Raw genomic sequence first — 19,847 nt, forward strand, 5'->3', positions numbered from 1 at the left:
TAAAAGCAGAGAGAGTGTGCAGTTTTAGCGCAGAAAAACGGTCCAAAGAGTCTAAAAGTTGCTGTAATTAAGGAGTTTAATATTATGAGACATCATGAAATGAAACATCAATTTGAAAAATCTTAGTTTACACAACACTGTCAAAGAAAAAGATAGTAAGTCAAGTAAAATGGTGTGTAAATGAAAGTAATCAGGAAAACAGTATTATTTAAAGTGGTATATTTCATTATTTGTTTTATTACAGAGTCTGTGGCCCGTGACTTCAAATATATTCTCCCTCTGGCCGCCAACAAAAACGTTTGGACACCCTGCTTTAGAGTAACTTATTTTAAGTCAATGCAGTGATTTTTTTTATCTTAATTTTTGTGTTTTAACACACTCTGTTTGGTCCAACAGTCCATCAACCAGAAATATTCATCCAACAGCATCCTGTGGGCACAGATTCAGAGCTTCTGTCTCTGACTTTACTTTATCTACAGGGTGAAGCGGTTGTAGATAGGAGTGTGTAATAGAGGAGTGGAGGACATTGAGAGATTAAACACAGTGTTTAAAAACTCCAGGAGCACTGCTGTATCTGATCCACTAATACATATCTAATACACACTAACACCTCATACACCACCACCATGTATTTCACCTGGCCTCATTATTAAGACCTGTACATTTTAGCTGATCATCTGTTCCAAATCCAACATTGTTGCTTGAAATCTATTCACAATCAGAGAACTAGCCCCTTATAATAATCGTAACTAGAGAGTGCAGAGTAAAAGTGATCTAATACACCTTTAAGTTGTGAAGCAGTTGCTGTTGTTGTTTACTTGCCTAATTAAAAGGGAACTGCTTTGGGATGAAGATTATCCTTTACTTTTTACGTTGCCTTGTTTATTTAATTTGAACTATAAACAAGTTCATTTGTGAACTTCTTACAGTCACACACACTGTAAACCTGGATAGGTTGAATTAACTTAAATAATTTGAGGAAACCAGTTGCCTAAAATGTATTTTTGTTAAAATTATATGAATTGATTATTTTTTGTCATATAAATTCCTTTGTGTAATAATTCAACTAAAATGGTATGTTCAGGTGAATTAAATATATTTGTGTTTAATCTTCTTTTTGATTAATTTTAACTAAAATGTACATTGGTAAAATTAGATGGAGAATGTGATAGAGCAGGGGTTGGCAATTAAGTTTGGCTGAGGGACAGATATTTTCCAAGCCAATAATTTGTGGGACACAAAAAAAAAATTAAAGTGTGGAAAATGAAGTGTAAGTGCTACAGACTAGTAAACAAAATGTTTTGTTTAGTATTTAGTAAAAGAAAATGTAAAAAAAAATTAAAATCTTGACTGGATTTTCTCAGTCAGCTTTATAGAATTCAAGCTTTCAGTTAACAGCTGTGCTAAACTTTGTCAAGAGTTTATTACTTGAATGTCTTGCCTCTTAATGCGTTTAAGAGCATCAGTAGTTGTGTTGTGAAGAGGTAGAGTTGGTATACAGTGAATAGCTCTATTTGAAAAATGCTCCAATACATTTTATGTCGAGAACTACTCAACTAAGTGAAGATAAAAATACTTTAAGAAATGAAGGTCAGTCAATCTGAAAATACAAAAAAAATAAAAATACAAGAACTTTGGAAACATGCTCAAATGCAGTCAAAAAGACTGTCAAATATGTTATGATGAAACTGGCTCTCATCAGCTCCGTTCCAGGAGAGGAAGAGCCAGAGCTACCTCTGTTGTACAGAATAAGTTCATCAGAGTTACCAGCCTCAGAATCCGCAAGTTAACAGCTTATCAGAAAAGAGCACCTAAATGCTTCACAGGGTATTTTGTTTTTTTTTAACACATGATCTGGATCACTTCAGTATTCATTTACAAATATAGGGGAAAAAATAAAAATAAGAACATTGAATAAGAAGATGTGTCCAAACTTTTGACTAGTACTGTATGTTAAAACCAAAACAGGAACATTTCAGCTATTTAGTGAAAAAACATACAAAATATATGTAGGTACCGTCATTTTAATGTAAAGCTGGATGTTTTAACTGAATAAATGCATTACTGCTGTTTAGTGTGCTCTTGGACGCACTATGACCCTGTAAGGTTTGGCCTTTAGGACCACTGTGGCCACGCCCCTGAGGTCAGGAAGCTCCTCCGGTCCCTCAGGGAGGAACTGGAAGTCCCGCAGCAGGTAGGCTGTGAACAGGAACAGCTCCATTTTGGCCACGGACTCTCCGAGGCACAGCCGAGCGCCCCCTCCAAAGGGCATCAGTGCCCGCAGAGACCCCCCACCACCTTCCAGAAAGCGCTCTGAAATAAAGAACACGCCCTATGACCATTACTCAGCACTGCAGGGGTTCTGCTGTTATACTGGAGTCTAATCAGGGGGCTGAGCTTCTACCTGGTCTGAAGGTGAACGGCTCGCTCCACACAGCCGGGTCATGATGAGCTCCAAATAAGTTGGGGATGATAACAGTGTTCTTAGGGATAAAGTATCCTGCAATGCTGAAGAGACAAATACACCTCATAAAACATGTATACCATTTATATAACATGACATATAAATTATTTAGTTTTTATTTTTGCTTTTTCTGTGATTCATATTTTTTGTGATTTGTGGCTTTTAAAGGTGATTTACTACTTCTGAACAGTAATTCATAGCTTTTAAAGAGGATTAACTACTTTTGGTGCAGGGGCATTGCCTGGCCTAGGCTTCTGGGGCTAGAGCCCCGAATGATTATCCAGTAGCCCCAAATCGTTTCGCTCAGATCAGCTGTACTCCTAATGAGGAGACAGGCCCACTGACAGCTTTGTGAATGGAAAATTATGGTGCCGGTTTAGGATAAAGTTCCGCATTTCGGAAGAAACAGCCAAACAGTATATGAGTATATGAGTCTTGTATGAGTGGATAATAGTCTTTGAAATTTGATTCACTGCTTTTGAACAGTGACTCATAGCTTCTGATGGTGATTTACTATTTCTGAACAGTGGCTCTTAGACTGTACATTTGATTCACTACTTCTGAACTGTGGCTTATAGCCTTTGAATTGGATTCACTACTTCTGTACAATGATTAATAGCTGAAGGTGAATAAAGGTGATTCCTTACTACTGAACAGTGATTCATAGTTTATAAAGGTGATTCCCTACTTCTGAACAGTGATCCATAGCTTATAAAGGTGATTCCCTACTTCTGAACAGTGATTCATAGTTCATAGTTTAGTTTGGTGCGGGTCAGTACTGTACCTGCTGTCTCGTTTGGCTGTGTGTGGAACAGCGAGTGGGGCGACGGGCCTCAGCCGCAGGACCTCGTTAATGACCGCACACAGGTAGGGGAGCCTATGCCTGTCACTGTATTGAGGATACTGCCCCTTTAACACACTGCACAGCTCCTCATACACCCCCGTCTGAACCTGCGGAGAGAGAGAAGAGGTCAAAAAGGATAAAGGGTATTATAATACCTCATAAATACAGTATAACACCCCATAAGAACAGCTTTAGCACCTCCGGCCTGTGCAGGAGGAAGGCCACGGTCCAGCAGAGCCAGGCTGCGGTGGTCTCTGTGCCCCCAATCAGCAGATCTATTGTAGTCATGTGCAGCTGAGTGTCTGTCAGAAGCTGAGAGAGAAGAACAGACAGAGCAACGGACATCTTTTCATCCATCAGTGGTCAAAATATGAAAAATCACAAAAAAAAAACTCCCAGCTGATCATCTCAATATTTACTTTATATTTATATTTATTTATATCAGTACAGTTTACAGTGATTTCTAACTTTAAGATGGTAATTCCTAACTTCAAACAGTGATTCCTTAATTCAGAACAGTAATTAAGAGCTTTGGAATTGTGATTCATAACTTCATACATTTTAAGATTTTAGGGTGGGGATTCATACTATTAAAATCTTTTAAATTATTATTTGTGTTTTGATTCAAGGCTTTTAATGATGATTCACAGCATTATCACTTTTGATCAGTGATTCGTAGCTCCTGTGTCACTACATTTTATTGAGATTCTTAAATCTGAATAAAACATTTTGAAGGGTCATATATTACTTTTTAATAGTGATTCAGAACATTTACATGAAAATTCAACTTTTAAATAGTGATTCATAACTTTTGGACAGTGATTCAGAACTTTTAAATTATGTATCACAATATTTGACTTGAGATTGTTTAATCTAAACAGTAATTCAGATTTACAGATTTTTAGAATTGAGAGGTGATTCATAACATTTAAATGAAAATTCAACATTTGAATACTGATTCATAAATGTTTGTGGTAACTGATAACTTTTGAACAGTGATTCATAACTTTTAAATTATGTATCACAATATTTGACTTGAGATTGTTTCATCTAAACAGTAAATCAGATTTACAAATCTATTAGAATTGAGAGGTAATTAATAACATTTGAACAGTGACTCATAACATTTAAATAAAATTAAACTTTTAATTAGGGATTCATAACTTTTGAACATTCAAACGAAGTATCACAACATTTGACTTGAGATTTTTTAATGTGAACAGTAATGCAGATTTACAGATCTATTAAAATTAAGAGGTGATTTATTACTTGATTCATAACTTTTAAACACTGATTCATAACTTTTAGGTGGTAATTCATAGCATTTAAACGAAAATTCAACTTTTGAACAGTGATTCATAACTTTTGGGTGGTAATTCATAACTCTTGAAACAGTGATTCATAACATTTAAATGGAAATTCAGCTTTTGAACAGTGATTCATAACCATAAAACAGTGATTAATAACTTTTAAATGATGTATCACAACATTTGACTTTAGATTGTTTAATCTGAACAGTAATTTAGATTTACAGACCTATTAGAATTAAGAGGTGATTCATCAATTATAAACACTGATTCATACATTTTGGGTGGTAATTGATAAGGTTTGGACAGTGACTCATAACATTTAAATAAAATTCAACTTTTAGTTAGGGATTCATAACTTTTAAATGATGTATCACAACATTTGACTTGAGATTGTTTAATCTGAACAGTAATTTAGATGTACAGATCTATTAGAATTGAGAGGTGATTTATCACTTTCAAACACTGATTTATAACTTTTGAAAAGTTAACTTTAAAACAGTAAAGAAGTGGAACAGTGAGTTGTTATTTTATTGGTTGATCTGATTAATGTAAATACGGTTTCTTACAGTTTTTGGTTTGGCTGTTTTGTCTGCTGATTCGAGGCTGTGCTGAAGCAGAGAGGCTGTGAGGGTTCCACCGTCTTTAGCACCACTTCGCTGCTGAAACCACAAAAACATGATTTAAAAAATGTATTATAACACATTCTGTACATCTCTACACTCAATAACCTCCAGTACTTTAATCCTGGGAAGACAGGGAGCAACATGCTATTAGCATCTCTATTTTTACCTTAAACTCATCCAAAAGGCCCACAATTATTTCATCTCGCCTAGCGACCTCTTTCATAAGTAGGGAAAAGTGAGGATTTGGCAACCTCTATGTGAGAATAAGAACAGAATAATGATTAATTGGGGAGTCAACACAGTTTGTAATCAATTATTCACAATATAATATACTATACGACTTACAGGGGTTGGACAATGAAACTGAAACACCTGGTTTTAGACCACAATAATTTATTGTCTCGACAGACAGTTCTGGTGGAAACAGGAGAGTTGAGGTGCACATTGAATTCTGCCGTGATTTGATCAGCCGTGGTTTTATGTTTTTTGTATACAATCCGTGTTAGCACCCGAACATCCCTTTCAGACAGCTTCCTCTTACAGCGTCCACAGTTAATCCTGTTGGATGTGGTTGCTCCTTCTTGGTGGTACGCTGACATTACCCTGGATACAGTGGCTCTTGATGCATCACAAAGACTTGCTGTCTTGGTCACAGATGCTCCAGCAAGACGTGCACCAACAATTTGTCCTCTTTTAAACTCTGGTATATCACCCATAATATTGTGTGCATTGCAATACTTTAAGCAAAACTGTGCTCTTACCCTGATAATTGAACCTTCACACTCTTAATGGTTCAATAATGTGCAATTAATGAAGATTGACCACCAGGCTGCTCCAATTTAGCCATGAAACCTCCCACACTAAAATGACAGGTGTTTCAGTTTCATTGTCCAACTCCTGAAGTTGCAGAAAAATGTAATAAAATTAGCTTCTTATAACAAATAAACAGTATTACAGTATTGTAATTAATAATTACTGTAAAGCTACAAACACAGTATTATTTATTATTTAAAGGAACAGTTCAGTGAAAAATTACAGTATCATAATTGACCACTGATCCCTAGATTCAGTCAATCAGTCAATACATGTTTTCTATCTGATGTGTGCTTCTTTAGTTTATAACAGGAGATGCTACGCTAATGTCGCTAGCAAACAATGGACTTGGATTGTAACATTTTTTAAATATTCCTCAGCTATTTTGATCTAGGGGAATGTTTGTGACCAAATAAACATTTAAATGTAAATCATTGGGTTGAATTTAGTCTATTGATATTTAACTGCTTCTTTTCTATTGGCTTTTGGCACTGTCTATTTACATATTGAGTATCCTCCCACAGTGTGTAGTGGTTACCCCAGGCTTCCATAGATAACCTTGTATGTAATATAGTTTGATAAACTCTCTTGCCTATATATGGGTTAGGCTGCAAGAGCAAGCATCTTTTTTTCTGAACTGATTGCTGTGTGTTGGCTGCTATACTGCTATACTGTTCCTTTTATAGTATTTTCTATACTATAGTATTTCAAACCCGTATTTTACAAAAAAAAAAAAAAAGACTATTTACAGCTTTATTTTACTTCTGACAGTAAAAATAAAAGTAGATCTTCAGTGGTTTGCTAGGTGGGTGGGGTTTAGGACATGGTTCAGATCATAAATCAATTTTGCTGGTCGTCATTATTAAAGCCAATATAGCTCTATATTTACATGCTGAAAATTCCATGCCACATGGTCCATACTCCATACTACATTTAAGTAAATGTAACTCACAATTCTTGGTGAATTCATTTTGAATGTCTTTAGTAAATGTTACTTTGTTACTCGCATTCACTGAAGCATATTTTAGTTGCTGCATCTTAGTAGATTTTACTAAAAATAATGTAGCTCCATTCAAAGCCCCTAAGATTGTCTACAAGTTGATGACAGAGCAGGCTTCTTCCTACGTTGCATCTGCCCCTAAAGGTCTATGTTACCTCCCGGCCGCTGCGCTCCTCCAATGAACGTCACCTCGCTTTACCAAACAAACATTTACACAAAGCAATCCAGACTGTTCTCATACAGAGTTCCCCAATGGTGGAACAAATTACCTTCTACTACCAGATCAGGAGCGTCCCTCACTATCTTTAATAAACTCCTGAAGACAGAGCTCTTCAAAGAGCACTTACTCTCCTAACTCCTCTAACTAACTACCTTCTACTACCAGATCAGGAGAATCTCTCACTATCTTTAATAAACTCCAAAAGACAGAGCTCTTCAAAGAGCACTTACTCTTCTTACACCTCTAACTAACTACCTTCCACTACCAGATCAGGAGAATCTCTTGCTATTTTTAATAAACTCCTAAAGACAGAGCTCTTCAAAGAGCACTTACTCTCCTAAACCCTTCAAAGGCCAGTTTATACTTCTGTGTGCGCATATCAGCAGCTCTGCATCGCTCTGCAGTTTAAACCACGAAGGTGGGAATGTGTGGGTCCGGAACATGGACCCAGTGGACCAATCACAGCTGCGGCTGTCCACGTCGTGCAACGCATAGTTACACAGCGCACTCGGAGAAAAACTCAGCGACTTGGTTACCGATACATCAGCTCACAGACGCCTCGTGCTGATCAACATCAACCCTTTTGAGTGATAAGGGGAAAGAGTGCCATCTACCCACCCAGAGAGAGCAAGGCCAATTGTGCTCTCTCAGGGCAGGGCAAGCTACATAAACAGGATTTGAACCGGAGATCTCCTGATTATAGTGACCGCTGGACATCTCAGAGCCCCCTAATGTACATCATTATTTGTAGGTCGCTTTAGATAAAAGCATCCGCTAAATGTAATGTAATGTAATAATAAACGGGTAGCTATAATTTTACAGTATTTATTTGGCAACTAAAGACGTAATAAAGTATTCCTTATAGGCAACTTTTTTGCAGTTAACTTACTGTAAAAGAAACGTTTATAGTTTAACCACTGGTTTCATTAGCAACATTGCACTAGCATCTGCTGCTCTGAACTAAAGAAGCACATGGTACATACTAAACATGCCTTGGCTGATTGACTGAATCTGGATTAAGAGATCAATCATGATAACTGATTTTTGATTGACCAGCTCCTTTAAGGCCTATAGGATCAGTCCTGTTCGATACCCTGAGCAGAGGGAAGGAGTCCAGCACCGAGATCCACAGAGAACCCCACAGAGACACGATCTTATTCAAACAACCGTGCAGCTTCTGCAGCTCCGCCGAACTCTTATCATACTGACACACACACACACACACACATTATTACAAAGTTCATAACTTTCTATTAACATAGGCTATAATGTGCTATAATATAATCATGTATAATTATAATCATTTTCTAGGTAAATTGCAGCCATATGCACATATATTTTAAATGGAAAGCTTAGTTGGTTGGCTAGAACAGAGACCTTATTACTAAGAAGAAAGGTGATTGGCCGATGTGTGAATGGGTTTTCATGTAATGCTAATCATAGTTCCTGTCCATGGATAAAGTCCCACCCTTTAACAAAAAGAGCCAATTAGCTTTGTTTAAGTATTTGTTTAATGTTTTACTGGAAACATTAAACAATCTGCTTGAATGATAAAAAAAAAAATGTAAATAGCAGTTAAAAGCATAGCAATGGCAAGTTAAAAAATAATAATGCTATAAAAACTATAAAACTCTAAAAATAAAAATACAGTTTATAGTCACCTATATGACCATAACCTATTTAAAAGAGAAAAAAAAATGGATCATAGAAACCTATGCCACTTGTTCTTGAAAAAGTTTTATTGGGGTGGTCTGAACACATACTGCCTGAAAGATCCAAATTATTATGTGGAATAATAGTTCATTAAAAACGATTTAATTTAAGATTCGTTGTACTTTTTTACATCAAATAATTAAAAGTAACTTTGTAACTTTTACTCAAGTACATTTTAAATTGAGTATTTTTTTACTTTTACTCGAGTAGATTTTTAGATGGGTACTTTTACTTGAGTAGAATTTTAGCAAAGTAAAGGTACATTTACTTAATTACAATTTTTCAGTACTTTTTTATATATTTTATATATATTATATATTATATATATATTATATAATATATATATTATTATATATATTATTATATATAATTATTACATATATTATATATATATTAATTAATAATAATTAATTTATGATTTGTTGTACTTTTTTACATCAAATAATTAAAAGTAACTTTGTAACTTACATTTTACATTTTAAATTGAGTATTTTTTTACTTTTTAGATGGGTACTTTTACTTTTACTTGAGTAGAATTTTAACAAAGTAAAAATACTTTTACTTAATTACAATTTTTCAGTACTTTTTTTTTGTTTGTTATATAAATTAATTATAATATGAAAAATAGCTGTTACTGACTGATTTAGCGAATGCGAGTGTAGTGATGACGTTGCTGGCCGCCACGGTGAAGTCCTCAGATAGATCCACAGCTTTCTCCCTGTAATCCAGAAGCACCTGTTAGAGACACGGACAGCAGGGAACAGGTAAAATCAATCTGACAGACTGTAAAACCCAACAGGAAGCATGGGGTGTGCGTTCATACGATTCACATGATTATACTCACAGACTGTTAAGAAGGGGGCTATGTTTGTTTACTTTGTATTAGATATTAGATATTCCAGTGCAGCAACAGACCATTTCTATAGAGTATTAACCACAGTGATATTAAATATATAGAATACACCTTTTTACATTTTGTCACCAAACCTAAATATATATTTTAACTGAGATTTTAAGTGACAGCCCAACACAAATATAATTGTTAGGTGGGACGATTATAATACAAGGTTTTCACAATTTTAATCAAATAAAAATCTTAAAAGTATGCCAAAAGTATTCAGCCCCCTATATCAATACTTAATAGTGCCACCTTTTGCTGCAATTACAATGCATCTAGAGACTGATGTTTTTCCTCATTCTTCCTTATAAAACAGCTCAAGCTCAGCAAGGTTGGATGGAGAGCGTCTGTGAACAGCAGAATTGTCATGTCCTGCCTAAATCATTCCACTGTAGCTCTGGCTGTATGTTTAGGGTCATTGTCTTGCTGGAAGGTGAATCTCCTTCCCAGTCTCAAGTTTTTTGCAGCCTCCAACAGGTTTTATTCCAGAATTGTCCTGTATTTAACTCCGTCAATCTTTCTATCAACTCTGACCAGCTTCCCAACTCTGTCCATGCTGAAGAAAAGCAGCTCTACAGCATGATGCTGCCACCACCATGTTTCACACTAGGGACGATGAGTTTAGGGTCATAAGCAGTGTTACATTTCTGACACACATAGTGCATTGCATTTAGGCCAAAAAGTTAAACTTTGGTCTCATCTGAGCTCAACACCTTCCTTTACATGTTTACGATGTCTTCTACATGGCTTGTGGCAAACTGCAAACGGCACTTCTTGTATCTCTCTTTTCACAATAGATTTCTTTTGTCTTTTTGCCACTCCTCCATAAAGGCCAGATTCGTGGAGTGCAAAACTTATAGTCATCCTGTAGACAGATTCTCCCACCTGAGTTTTGAATTTCTGCAGCTCCTCCAGAGTGACCATGGATCTCTTTGCTGCTTCTCGGACCAGTGCTCTCCTTGCTCGATCTGTCAGTTTGGATGGACGGCCTTGTCTTGGTAGGTTTGCAGATGTAAAATACATTTTCCATTTTTGGATGATGGATTGAACAGTGTTGCTTGGGTTGCTTAAAACTTGGGATATGTTTTTATAATCTAACCCTGCTTTAAACTTCTCCACAACTTCGTTATCTCTGACCTGTCTGGTGAGTTCCTTGGTCTTTATGATGCTGTTTGTTCACTAGTGTTTTCTAACAAACCACTGAGGCCTTCACAGAACAGCTGTATTTATACTGAGACTAAATTACACACAGCTGCACTCTATTAACTAATTAAGTGACTCTTGAAGGCAGTTGATTGCAATGATTTTATTTACGGGTTTCGAAGTAAGGGGGATGAATCTTTTTGCACGTCACAATTTTAGGATTTTAATTGGATTAAATTTGTGAAAACCCTGTATCATTTTTTATCTAACTCACAATTATGTGATACTTTGTATTGGTCTATCACTTAAAATATATACTTAAAAGTATACAGTAGTACACAACTGGAACACAGTGTTAATCTGAAAGTCTATAATACACTAGAGGAAATTTAGAGGGTGCTCTGTAATGCTTGTTGCTTTATCATAAATAAAAATGAATACAAATTATTAGCAGCACTAGTATGTGTGTGTATGTGTGTGTGTGTGTGTACCTGTTTAAGGTGTAACGCTTGCGTCTCTATAACAGAATGCAGGCTCTCAGCTGTGCAGCGCTGCAAAGCATTATGGACCACGCGCCGCTTGGCCTTCCACACTTCACTGTAATCACCCAGAGAGATGTTCTGCCCACCACCCGACACTTTATTACCTGAGAGATGCAGGTAAAGGACAGATAATAAAGCAGCAGTGTCACAAAATAACTACTAAAGTAACCAATTACATTTCTCAGAACATACACTGTAACAGACACTAACAGTAAAGTACTGTTTCAATCAAATACAGAACATTTCTGTAAATACAGCGCCCCCATGTGAGAATTAAAGTAATTTATTACAGTAAATCCCTGCGGATAGCAGTGATTTCTGGGAGATCAGGCGCTTAGTGAAGGTTACTGGTAGTATAAAGAGCTCAAATAAAAATAAATAAATAAATAAATAAATAAAATGATGAGTTTCTTTGATTTTACCGAATTGAAAACCTCTGGAATATAATAAAGAGAAAGATGGACGATCACAAGCCATCAAACCAAACTGAACTGCTTGAATTTTTGCACCAGGAGTGGCTTGAAGTCTTCCAAAAGCAGTGTGTAAGACTGGTGGAGGAGAACATGCCAAGGTGCATGAAAACTGTGATTATAAATCAGGGTTATTCCACCAAATATTGATTTCTGAACTCTTAAAACTTTATGAATATGAACTTGTTTTCTTTGCATTATTTGAGGTCTGAAAGCTCTGCATCTTTTATTGTTTCAGCCATTTCTCATTTTCTGCAAATAAATGCTCTAAATGACAATATGTTTATTTGGAATTTGGCAGAAATGTTGTCTGTAGTTTATAGAATAAAACAATAATGTCCATTTTACCCAAACATATACCTATAAATAGCAAAATCAGAGAAACTGATTCAGAAACAGAAGTGGTCTTTTAATTTCTTCCAGAGCTGTATATTAAGTATATTAATATTAAGTTATTTTTCTTAGTACAGTACCAGTCTAACATTTGGACACACCATAAATTCAGTGGTATGTGAGACTTGATTCTGTAACACAGACATGATTAAAGTCATCTGAACACAAGATATTGAATAAATTCTTGGAAAACATAATATCTCAAGTGTTTTGACGTGAAAAAATATTACCTGACTCAAAAAGATTAGATTTTTGTTTATTTCTGTCTTCATGCTGCCATCTTGTGTCCAGTGTAATTTTTACAAGGACTGTTTCACTTACTATTACAAATACAGTGGCGCAGTGGGTAGCACTTCTACCTCACAGCAAGACGGCCTGGGTTCGATTCCCGGCTGGGGCAACCCGGGTCTTTCTGTGTGGAGTTTGCAAGTTTGCGTGGGTTTCCTCCGGGTTCTCCGGTTTCCTCCCACAGTCCAAAGACGGCACGTTCAGGCTAATTGGAACTTGACTGAAATTGAGTGAATGTGTCTGTGTGTCTGTCTGTGTCCGTCTGCCCTGCGATGTACTGCGATGGATTGGCGGCCTGTCCAGGGTGTTTCCTGCCTTCCGCCTGATGCCAGAATCCCCCCACCACCCCCCCAACCCCCCACCCCCCGCGACCCTCACGGATCAAGCGGTTGACAATGAGATGAGATGAGATGTTCCAAATTGGGTGACACACTCAGTATGCAAATAAATTGTCAAGAAGCCAAAAAAAAAAAAACAAGAAGTGGATAATGGCAACAAACTAATCTCAGTTATTATGTTATGTTATGTTATAAGTTATAGGTTTATTCCACTCAAAGATCTTCATTTGAATGTATATGTCGTCAAGAATGTTCACCTAACTAGTTCGGTAATGTTTGGAAATATGCAATTTCATGTAAAACAGACTTTGACCTTGATCATTTGAGTAAAATTGTAATTTTGAGTTTTCAATGTTTTTACAGTGAAATCTCGTTTAATTTTTAAAGAAATCAGTTCTTTTCTTTACAATTGTAGATTATTTGATTTGAAATTACTGTAAATGAAGAAGTATCCATTTAAATAAAAACAGAAGGGTCAGGAAATGTAGTACAAGTACTTTGTTACCTTACTTAAGTAGAAATGTTAGTTATCTATACTTTACTGTAGTAATTATTTTTCAGACACTTTTTACTTCTACTTCTTACACTTTCACACAATTATCAAGATCTCCTTATATTTTAAATACCCTAAATACCCTTGTTACTCCTATTTCACTTCAGCATGTTTTAATTCCGGCTTCTGATCGTTAAAAAAAAAACATATCCAGATAAATCTCTCCATCCAGATAGTGTGAATCTGATCGTGATTGGATGAGAAGTATAAACATATACCATTCTGACTCCTTATTGGTTTAGATCCGGTGATCCAGTGGCAGAGACTCTCAAAATGTCTTAAATAAAGTTTAAATTGAATATATTTACATTGTACTAAAATACAATTAATTTTCAATGGGCATATATGCAGCTGAAACAGGGAGCCTAGTACATCCCACATTTATCAACATTAACATTGTAATATAAAATTATAGTCAAAATGTGTTTTGGGGAGGGTGGGTAGTGCATTATAGGTTTCTGTGGGGGAGTCTAAGCTTTTGTCCTTAGTGGCAATTTTTCCCCTTACATTACTTTTACTTTTATACTTTAAGTAGTTTTAAACCAGTACTTTTACATATGGGATCACTGACCCATTTTAAACTTTTAGTTTCAAATCACCATCAGAAAGCCTGGGACTGTTTTAAATGTTTTTTTTTTATTAATTTATCTTTTTTCTTCTATTATTTATATATTTTTTTATTTTTTATTTATTTTATTCGTTTATTTTTAGTTTATTTATTATGACTTTTATTTTTTATTTCATTTTAATGTTTTGTATTTTCATTCTTGTTCTTAGTTCTATTACTCATTTAATCACTTATCATTTTTAATAGTTTACTTTACTTCTACTGTTCTATTTACTTATCTTATATTTTATACATTTTTTTATTTTTAAATTTTTGTCAAATTTGTTTTTTTATGGTATTTTAGAATTTTCTGTTTTACATATATATTTTATTAAACGTTTATTTAAAATGCGTACTTTTTTATTATTTTTTTTATTTTTGACAATTTTATTTCTTATTATTTCTAAATTATTATTAAATGTGTTCAATCCCTTTGATGTTATAAAGGCTCGACAACATTGTAAATGAGGGTCACCCTCAAGTTTCTGCCCGAGTGAAAATAAAGGTTGATTGATTGATTGATTGATTGATTGATTGATTGATTGATATGTACTTGAGTAAAAAGTATCTTTGCTTCTACCTATAGAGTTATGAATACTCAGTACTTTTCACACCTTTGAATAAACACATTTTAAATTTTAATTTAATTTAAAAATTGTTCATTAAAAAAAAGAAAGAATATCTGATTTCTTTCAAAACGGAGAACTGTTCAATATGTGGTTATTTGTTATCATTAATCCTATTAAGTATTAAAATTACTATAACAGTTAATTATTAGTTAACAGTTACAGGTAGTAATAAAGGTAATTAAGTACCGGTGTATGAAGAGGGTCTTCCTGCGAAGTCTGACCACTTTTTAACCAGAGCTTCCCGGATGAACTCACTGCTGTTCAGAATCACCATGGCTGTGTGGAAGATAAAAGCGTTAGTAACAGAAAGTTACAGGAGTAAAAATAACATGGTGAGTTAATCCGTTTCCACTGACTGGTGCTGCCGCAGTAGAGGCGGTAGATGTTCCCGTAGCGCCGGGCCAGTGCGGTCAGGTGAAGAGGCAGGTGGTCTCGGGTCAGATCCAGCATGTTTCCCAGCAGGGGGAGAGCAGGGGGTCCGGGTAGAGCAGGAGAGAGAGAGCGAGGGAAGAGGAAAGAGAGGGAGTGCAGGGGCTTGGAAACAGCAGCTAAATACAAAAAGAGAGATCATGGTAATAGAAGTGATAGTGTTTGGTGTGGCGTAGTGGATAACACCACATCATGTGGAACACTGGGGTTCAATTCCCAAACTGGGTGAATATGCTGCAGCACTGCACTAATAAGGGTCCTTGGGCAAGACTCCTAACACTAACCAACCCACAAGACTCCCAACCCACAGGAATATCACTAAATCAACACTTTCAAATTTGTTCAACATTTAACACTCTGCTAGAGTCTGGTGAACACAAAATAATTTAAGAGTTTACGCGTGTTTTCACACCTTAAAAATAATCCAGACCACAAAGCAGACATTACAAGTTGCAAAAGTTGATTTCAGGGAGGTACCCCCCCCCCCCCCCGAAAAAAAAAAGGAAACTTTACTTTTATATTAATTAATTTGACTTTTTTTTTTTCCATTAAATTTAGAGTATTCTGAGGTGAAATGAGTTTTATCTTCTTTCTTTTTGGAAGGCCCTGCCTCTGCTTTCCTTTTTTTGGGGGGAAAAAAAGCCTTTATTTCACAAAAATTGACAGTTACAATATCACCAAAAATTGCACAACATCAAAAACATTTCATATCGTATTACAATAATTATTAATATTGCCTCCGCCATGATCTGCTTTCTCTCACTCACTGAAAAAATCTCGTCCGGGAGGGGTAAAACCCTGCCCACCCACACTAAAAACTGATTGGTCTCACAGACACTTTGCAGAGAACAGGCCAATCAGAACCCTTGTTTGTAAAAATCTAACCATGGTTCAGTAGATCCAGGGCAAGAACATCTCTTTGATTGGAACAAATTTAGGTTTTGGTTTTGACCAAAACTAAAAAAGTCTGAATATCCGCACCAAACAAGGCAGTTGTGAAAGTTTACTAAGATTTTAAATTCAGTTTTTTTTATTTAAGTCTGATTCAAAGTAATCTAATGTGAAAATTCAAAGAAGAAAGACATTCTTCAAAATGAAATATTTGGGTACTGGAAAAAAGCAAGCAAACCAATAATGGAATGATGGAGTGTTTCTGAGGCCTAAATCTGATTTTGATTTAATTCATTTGAAATGCCCAAAGATGGATAGTAATAAGGTAGAACTGCTTCACTACTGTACTTAAGGACTAAAATGCTGTATTATAATATCTGTATTTAGTGGAGTATTTTTTCCTCCTACTTCCACTTTTACTTCACTTAATATTTTGGAAATTTTAATACTTTAAATCCAATACATTTTTATGTGCGCTTTGTTACTCGTTACAATTATAAAAATGTTAGGAATCATTCTAAACCCACATTATCACTAAAGCCAGAGCAGGAAATGCTCTTCACTGTCACCGGTTTTGATGAAGCTGCTCATCATTAACCCTTGTGTGGTGTTCATATTTTTGTTACTCGTTTACTTTGTTACTTGTATTTAATTCAGCAAAATTAAGCAATTTTACATTAAAATGCTTTACACATGCTTGCCTCAACTAAATTGCAAGCAGTATAAACAGCTTACATGGTTAATATTTGCCCTTTACCTTTCTTATGTTACATTTCTTTCAAAAAGTGCTACTCTTTTTTTATAAGTTTTTTAATAAAATGTAAAAGAAAATGAATTTAACTCAAGATATGAGTAGAAAATTTGTTTCGTTTCAAATTTACAAATGAAGCAATGTTTATTAGCCCTTGGCCAAACATACTGTATGTAATATAAATGTGTGTGTGGGGGGGGGGGGTGTACAGTGTGTGTTTATCGAAAATGTGTTTTGATATGTTTTTCACAAAAAATGAGCCAATGCCAATGAGTTTGAGTTAGGGTTAAGGGGGTTAAGGGTTAAGTGAATCATGAGATCAAGCTGATCTTATAAGAAGATCACCCTGCTCCTGTTCTGCCTACTACACGAATAGTACAGTACTGTACTTTTACTTTCAGTATTTCAGTACTACATTTTACTATAAACTATTACTTAAAATACTTAAGTACAGAAATTGTTAACTACAATACTTTAGTACTTTTACATTTAAGTGTGGTGCTTTATAATTTATACATATACTTTATACAGGTCTGAAAAGTCATTGTGAAATTTGCCTGTCTTTCTTGTTTGAATTTTTCACATTATATTACTCTGAAACAGACTTAAATGAACTAAATTCAATTTGAATCCTAAACACATAACATCAAATTGTGCTATACACATTTAGACATATCTGCCTTACCATCAAACATTTTTGTACCATCAAACTTTATTTTTAAAATAATAGAAAGGAAAAATAATTCTGATTTATAAAAATCAAATCCAAATCATGGTGGTAGAATAATCAATCATTCCATTTATCTGTAGAGTACAGTCAATTACCAACAGAGCATTATAAACACTGAAGAGAGAAATATTTGTACCTTCAGAGCTTCTGGTTTTCTCTGCATGGCTGTTTCTGCAGCTCTGTCCGGAGAAGTGGACCATCAGCCGCCACAGGATGAACAGCAGCAGAGCCGCTCCTACACCCAGCATCCACACATACATACTGATCTGAGAGCCCCCCTGACCAGCCTCTTCCTTTTATCATCTTTCCCTCCCATCTGTCTTCAGTAGTTTGTGTTTCCATCCTTTGGCCAAGAGTCAAGGGGAGGGAAATATTGGTTTGGCCTTCCTGTCAATCTCACACACAGCGGGAGTGATGAAGAGCTCACAGGGTGGTTCTATTAATGTGGCCAATAACGTAAAAGGAAATAAACCATTGAAATGATACGTTGGACCAACCTAAACAAATGACCCTAATCTGTAACACAGGGAGGAAACTAGGGTCAGAGGTGCATCATATCAGAAAAAAATCTGATACACATACAGACAGTACTAGTCTAACACCTCGCCTTCAATATAAACACACAAACCAACTGACACTATCAGCACAACTAGCCTCTCTCACTCCAGGTTAACCAGTGTTTACTTATCAGTCTGCAGCATTAGCTTACTAAATTTTAAAAAAGCATCAAACCACAGCAGCATAAAAAGTCCTGTCTAATTTTTTGTGCGTAGGTGTGCACCCAGCGTACAGAAGCGTGGAGAGAAAGTGATACTATATCTGCACTGTTATATTTTCTTTCTTAAAATTTTCTTTAATAAACTACTTTCTTAGATTAGATTTTTTAAACTAATTATAGAGAAACATCTGTTTAAAATCGCAACTTTATGCTTTCACTTTTAGTGTTGCTGGGACTCCTTTTAGGGGTGCTTGAGCCCTTCTAAAAAAAAGGCCAATGACATCCATGCTGTTACACATATATTAGTTCTTCTCAGCTTATATTTATATTTAGGATTTAGTTAGAATCTAACTAATTGGGATGTAAAATCAATCAATTCAAACAGGCAAAAAATATTTATAAATAAGACAATCCTTTCACTTTGTTACAATTTTCTTGGGGAAAAAAATATAATTTTCTATTAGTGTATACCCAAGCATAGTTTTAACTTTTGAATAACCTAATTAACTAATTTTTTAGATATTTTTCTTTTTAAAAACGTTTCTCAAGTAGGGTTTTTTTTTGTCATAAGTGTAACACCTACTAATATAGGTTATAACAAGTCAAATATATTTAACATTCTAATCTCATTTTTGAGCAATGATTCTACACTGAATTTCTGTGTCTCTTAACCTGTATAAAGAATACTGCTTTGTTTAATTATTAGGACGTTTATAAACACATACATTTCTGAGAATTAAAATGTTACTGTTTTAACAGAGCACACTTTTGTTATTTCTCTTGTGAAGGACCAGGAAGAAGTGAGAAAAAACACGTTTGGAGGAGCACAGCCTTGCCTCCCCCATGTCATGGATGGCCAAACATGAGATCCTCTGGGTCAGGGCCGTGATTCTCTCTGGGTCTAGGTTTTATTTTTCTTATTCAGGGATTTAAATACCCTGACGCTTCAGCAATAATAGTTGGAAACATGAGTCAGTGTCACCTGGATTCTGTCCTCCAGGGCCAGTGTTAGCCATTTGGCCGCCCATGCTTTGGGGTTTGAACAATAATTCAGTATGTTGAATTCTGGTTTATACAAAAGACAAAAAAAAATGCTTTGATCTTCCAGGGCTGAAGCTTTCCTGGATCAACTGATGGGTGGGCTTTTTATTTATTTTATTTTACGGGTGGTGTTGTATTTTACACATCACAGCAGCTAATGTTCAACAACTTGCTTAACCATATTAGATTATTAATTAAAAGATTGTGTAAATGTAGTTGTATGTAGAAAAATTACATGTGTAAGTTCCTATAAAAACAGTTTATTGCTATTACTTGCCATATATCCTATTATGTATTTATTTATTATTTGTTGTTTTAAATAATGCTATTACATGCACAGTGATGAATATAAACTCACTGCATTTAATTGCATCTATGGTTAAAATATTTAAAATGTTAAAATTCGGGTGAATTTTCATTAAAGTGTGAATAAATTAAT

At 35.2% G+C, this 19,847-nt stretch overlaps 1 protein-coding gene across 2 annotated transcripts; it reads right to left on the bottom strand.

Moving 5' to 3' along the window:
• Window positions 1–1,208: 1,208 nt before the first annotated feature.
• Window positions 1,209–17,895, bottom strand: LOC103037969 (steroid 21-hydroxylase). Of its 2 annotated transcripts, none has more exons than XM_007256499.4 (12): window positions 17,786–17,895; window positions 15,205–15,396; window positions 15,035–15,124; window positions 11,520–11,674; window positions 9,627–9,722; window positions 8,368–8,478; window positions 5,408–5,494; window positions 5,185–5,274; window positions 3,507–3,620; window positions 3,249–3,415; window positions 2,405–2,508; window positions 1,209–2,313 (listed from the first exon to the last, which is right to left on the bottom strand). In XM_007256499.4, the coding sequence occupies exons 1-12, from the start codon at window positions 17,847–17,849 to the stop codon at window positions 2,072–2,074; spliced, it is 1,512 nt and encodes a 503-aa protein (XP_007256561.4). In that variant the 5' UTR covers window positions 17,850–17,895; the 3' UTR covers window positions 1,209–2,071. The 2 variants fall into 2 exon arrangements, with proteins under 2 accessions (XP_007256561.4, XP_007256560.4); XM_007256498.4 differs by having other exon boundaries at window positions 5,185–5,277.
• Window positions 17,896–19,847: the final 1,952 nt, after the last annotated feature.

Source organism: Astyanax mexicanus, chromosome 6 (genome assembly GCF_023375975.1).
Source record: "Astyanax mexicanus isolate ESR-SI-001 chromosome 6, AstMex3_surface, whole genome shotgun sequence".
In the NCBI taxonomy this organism is placed as follows: Eukaryota; Metazoa; Chordata; class Actinopteri; order Characiformes; family Acestrorhamphidae; genus Astyanax; species Astyanax mexicanus.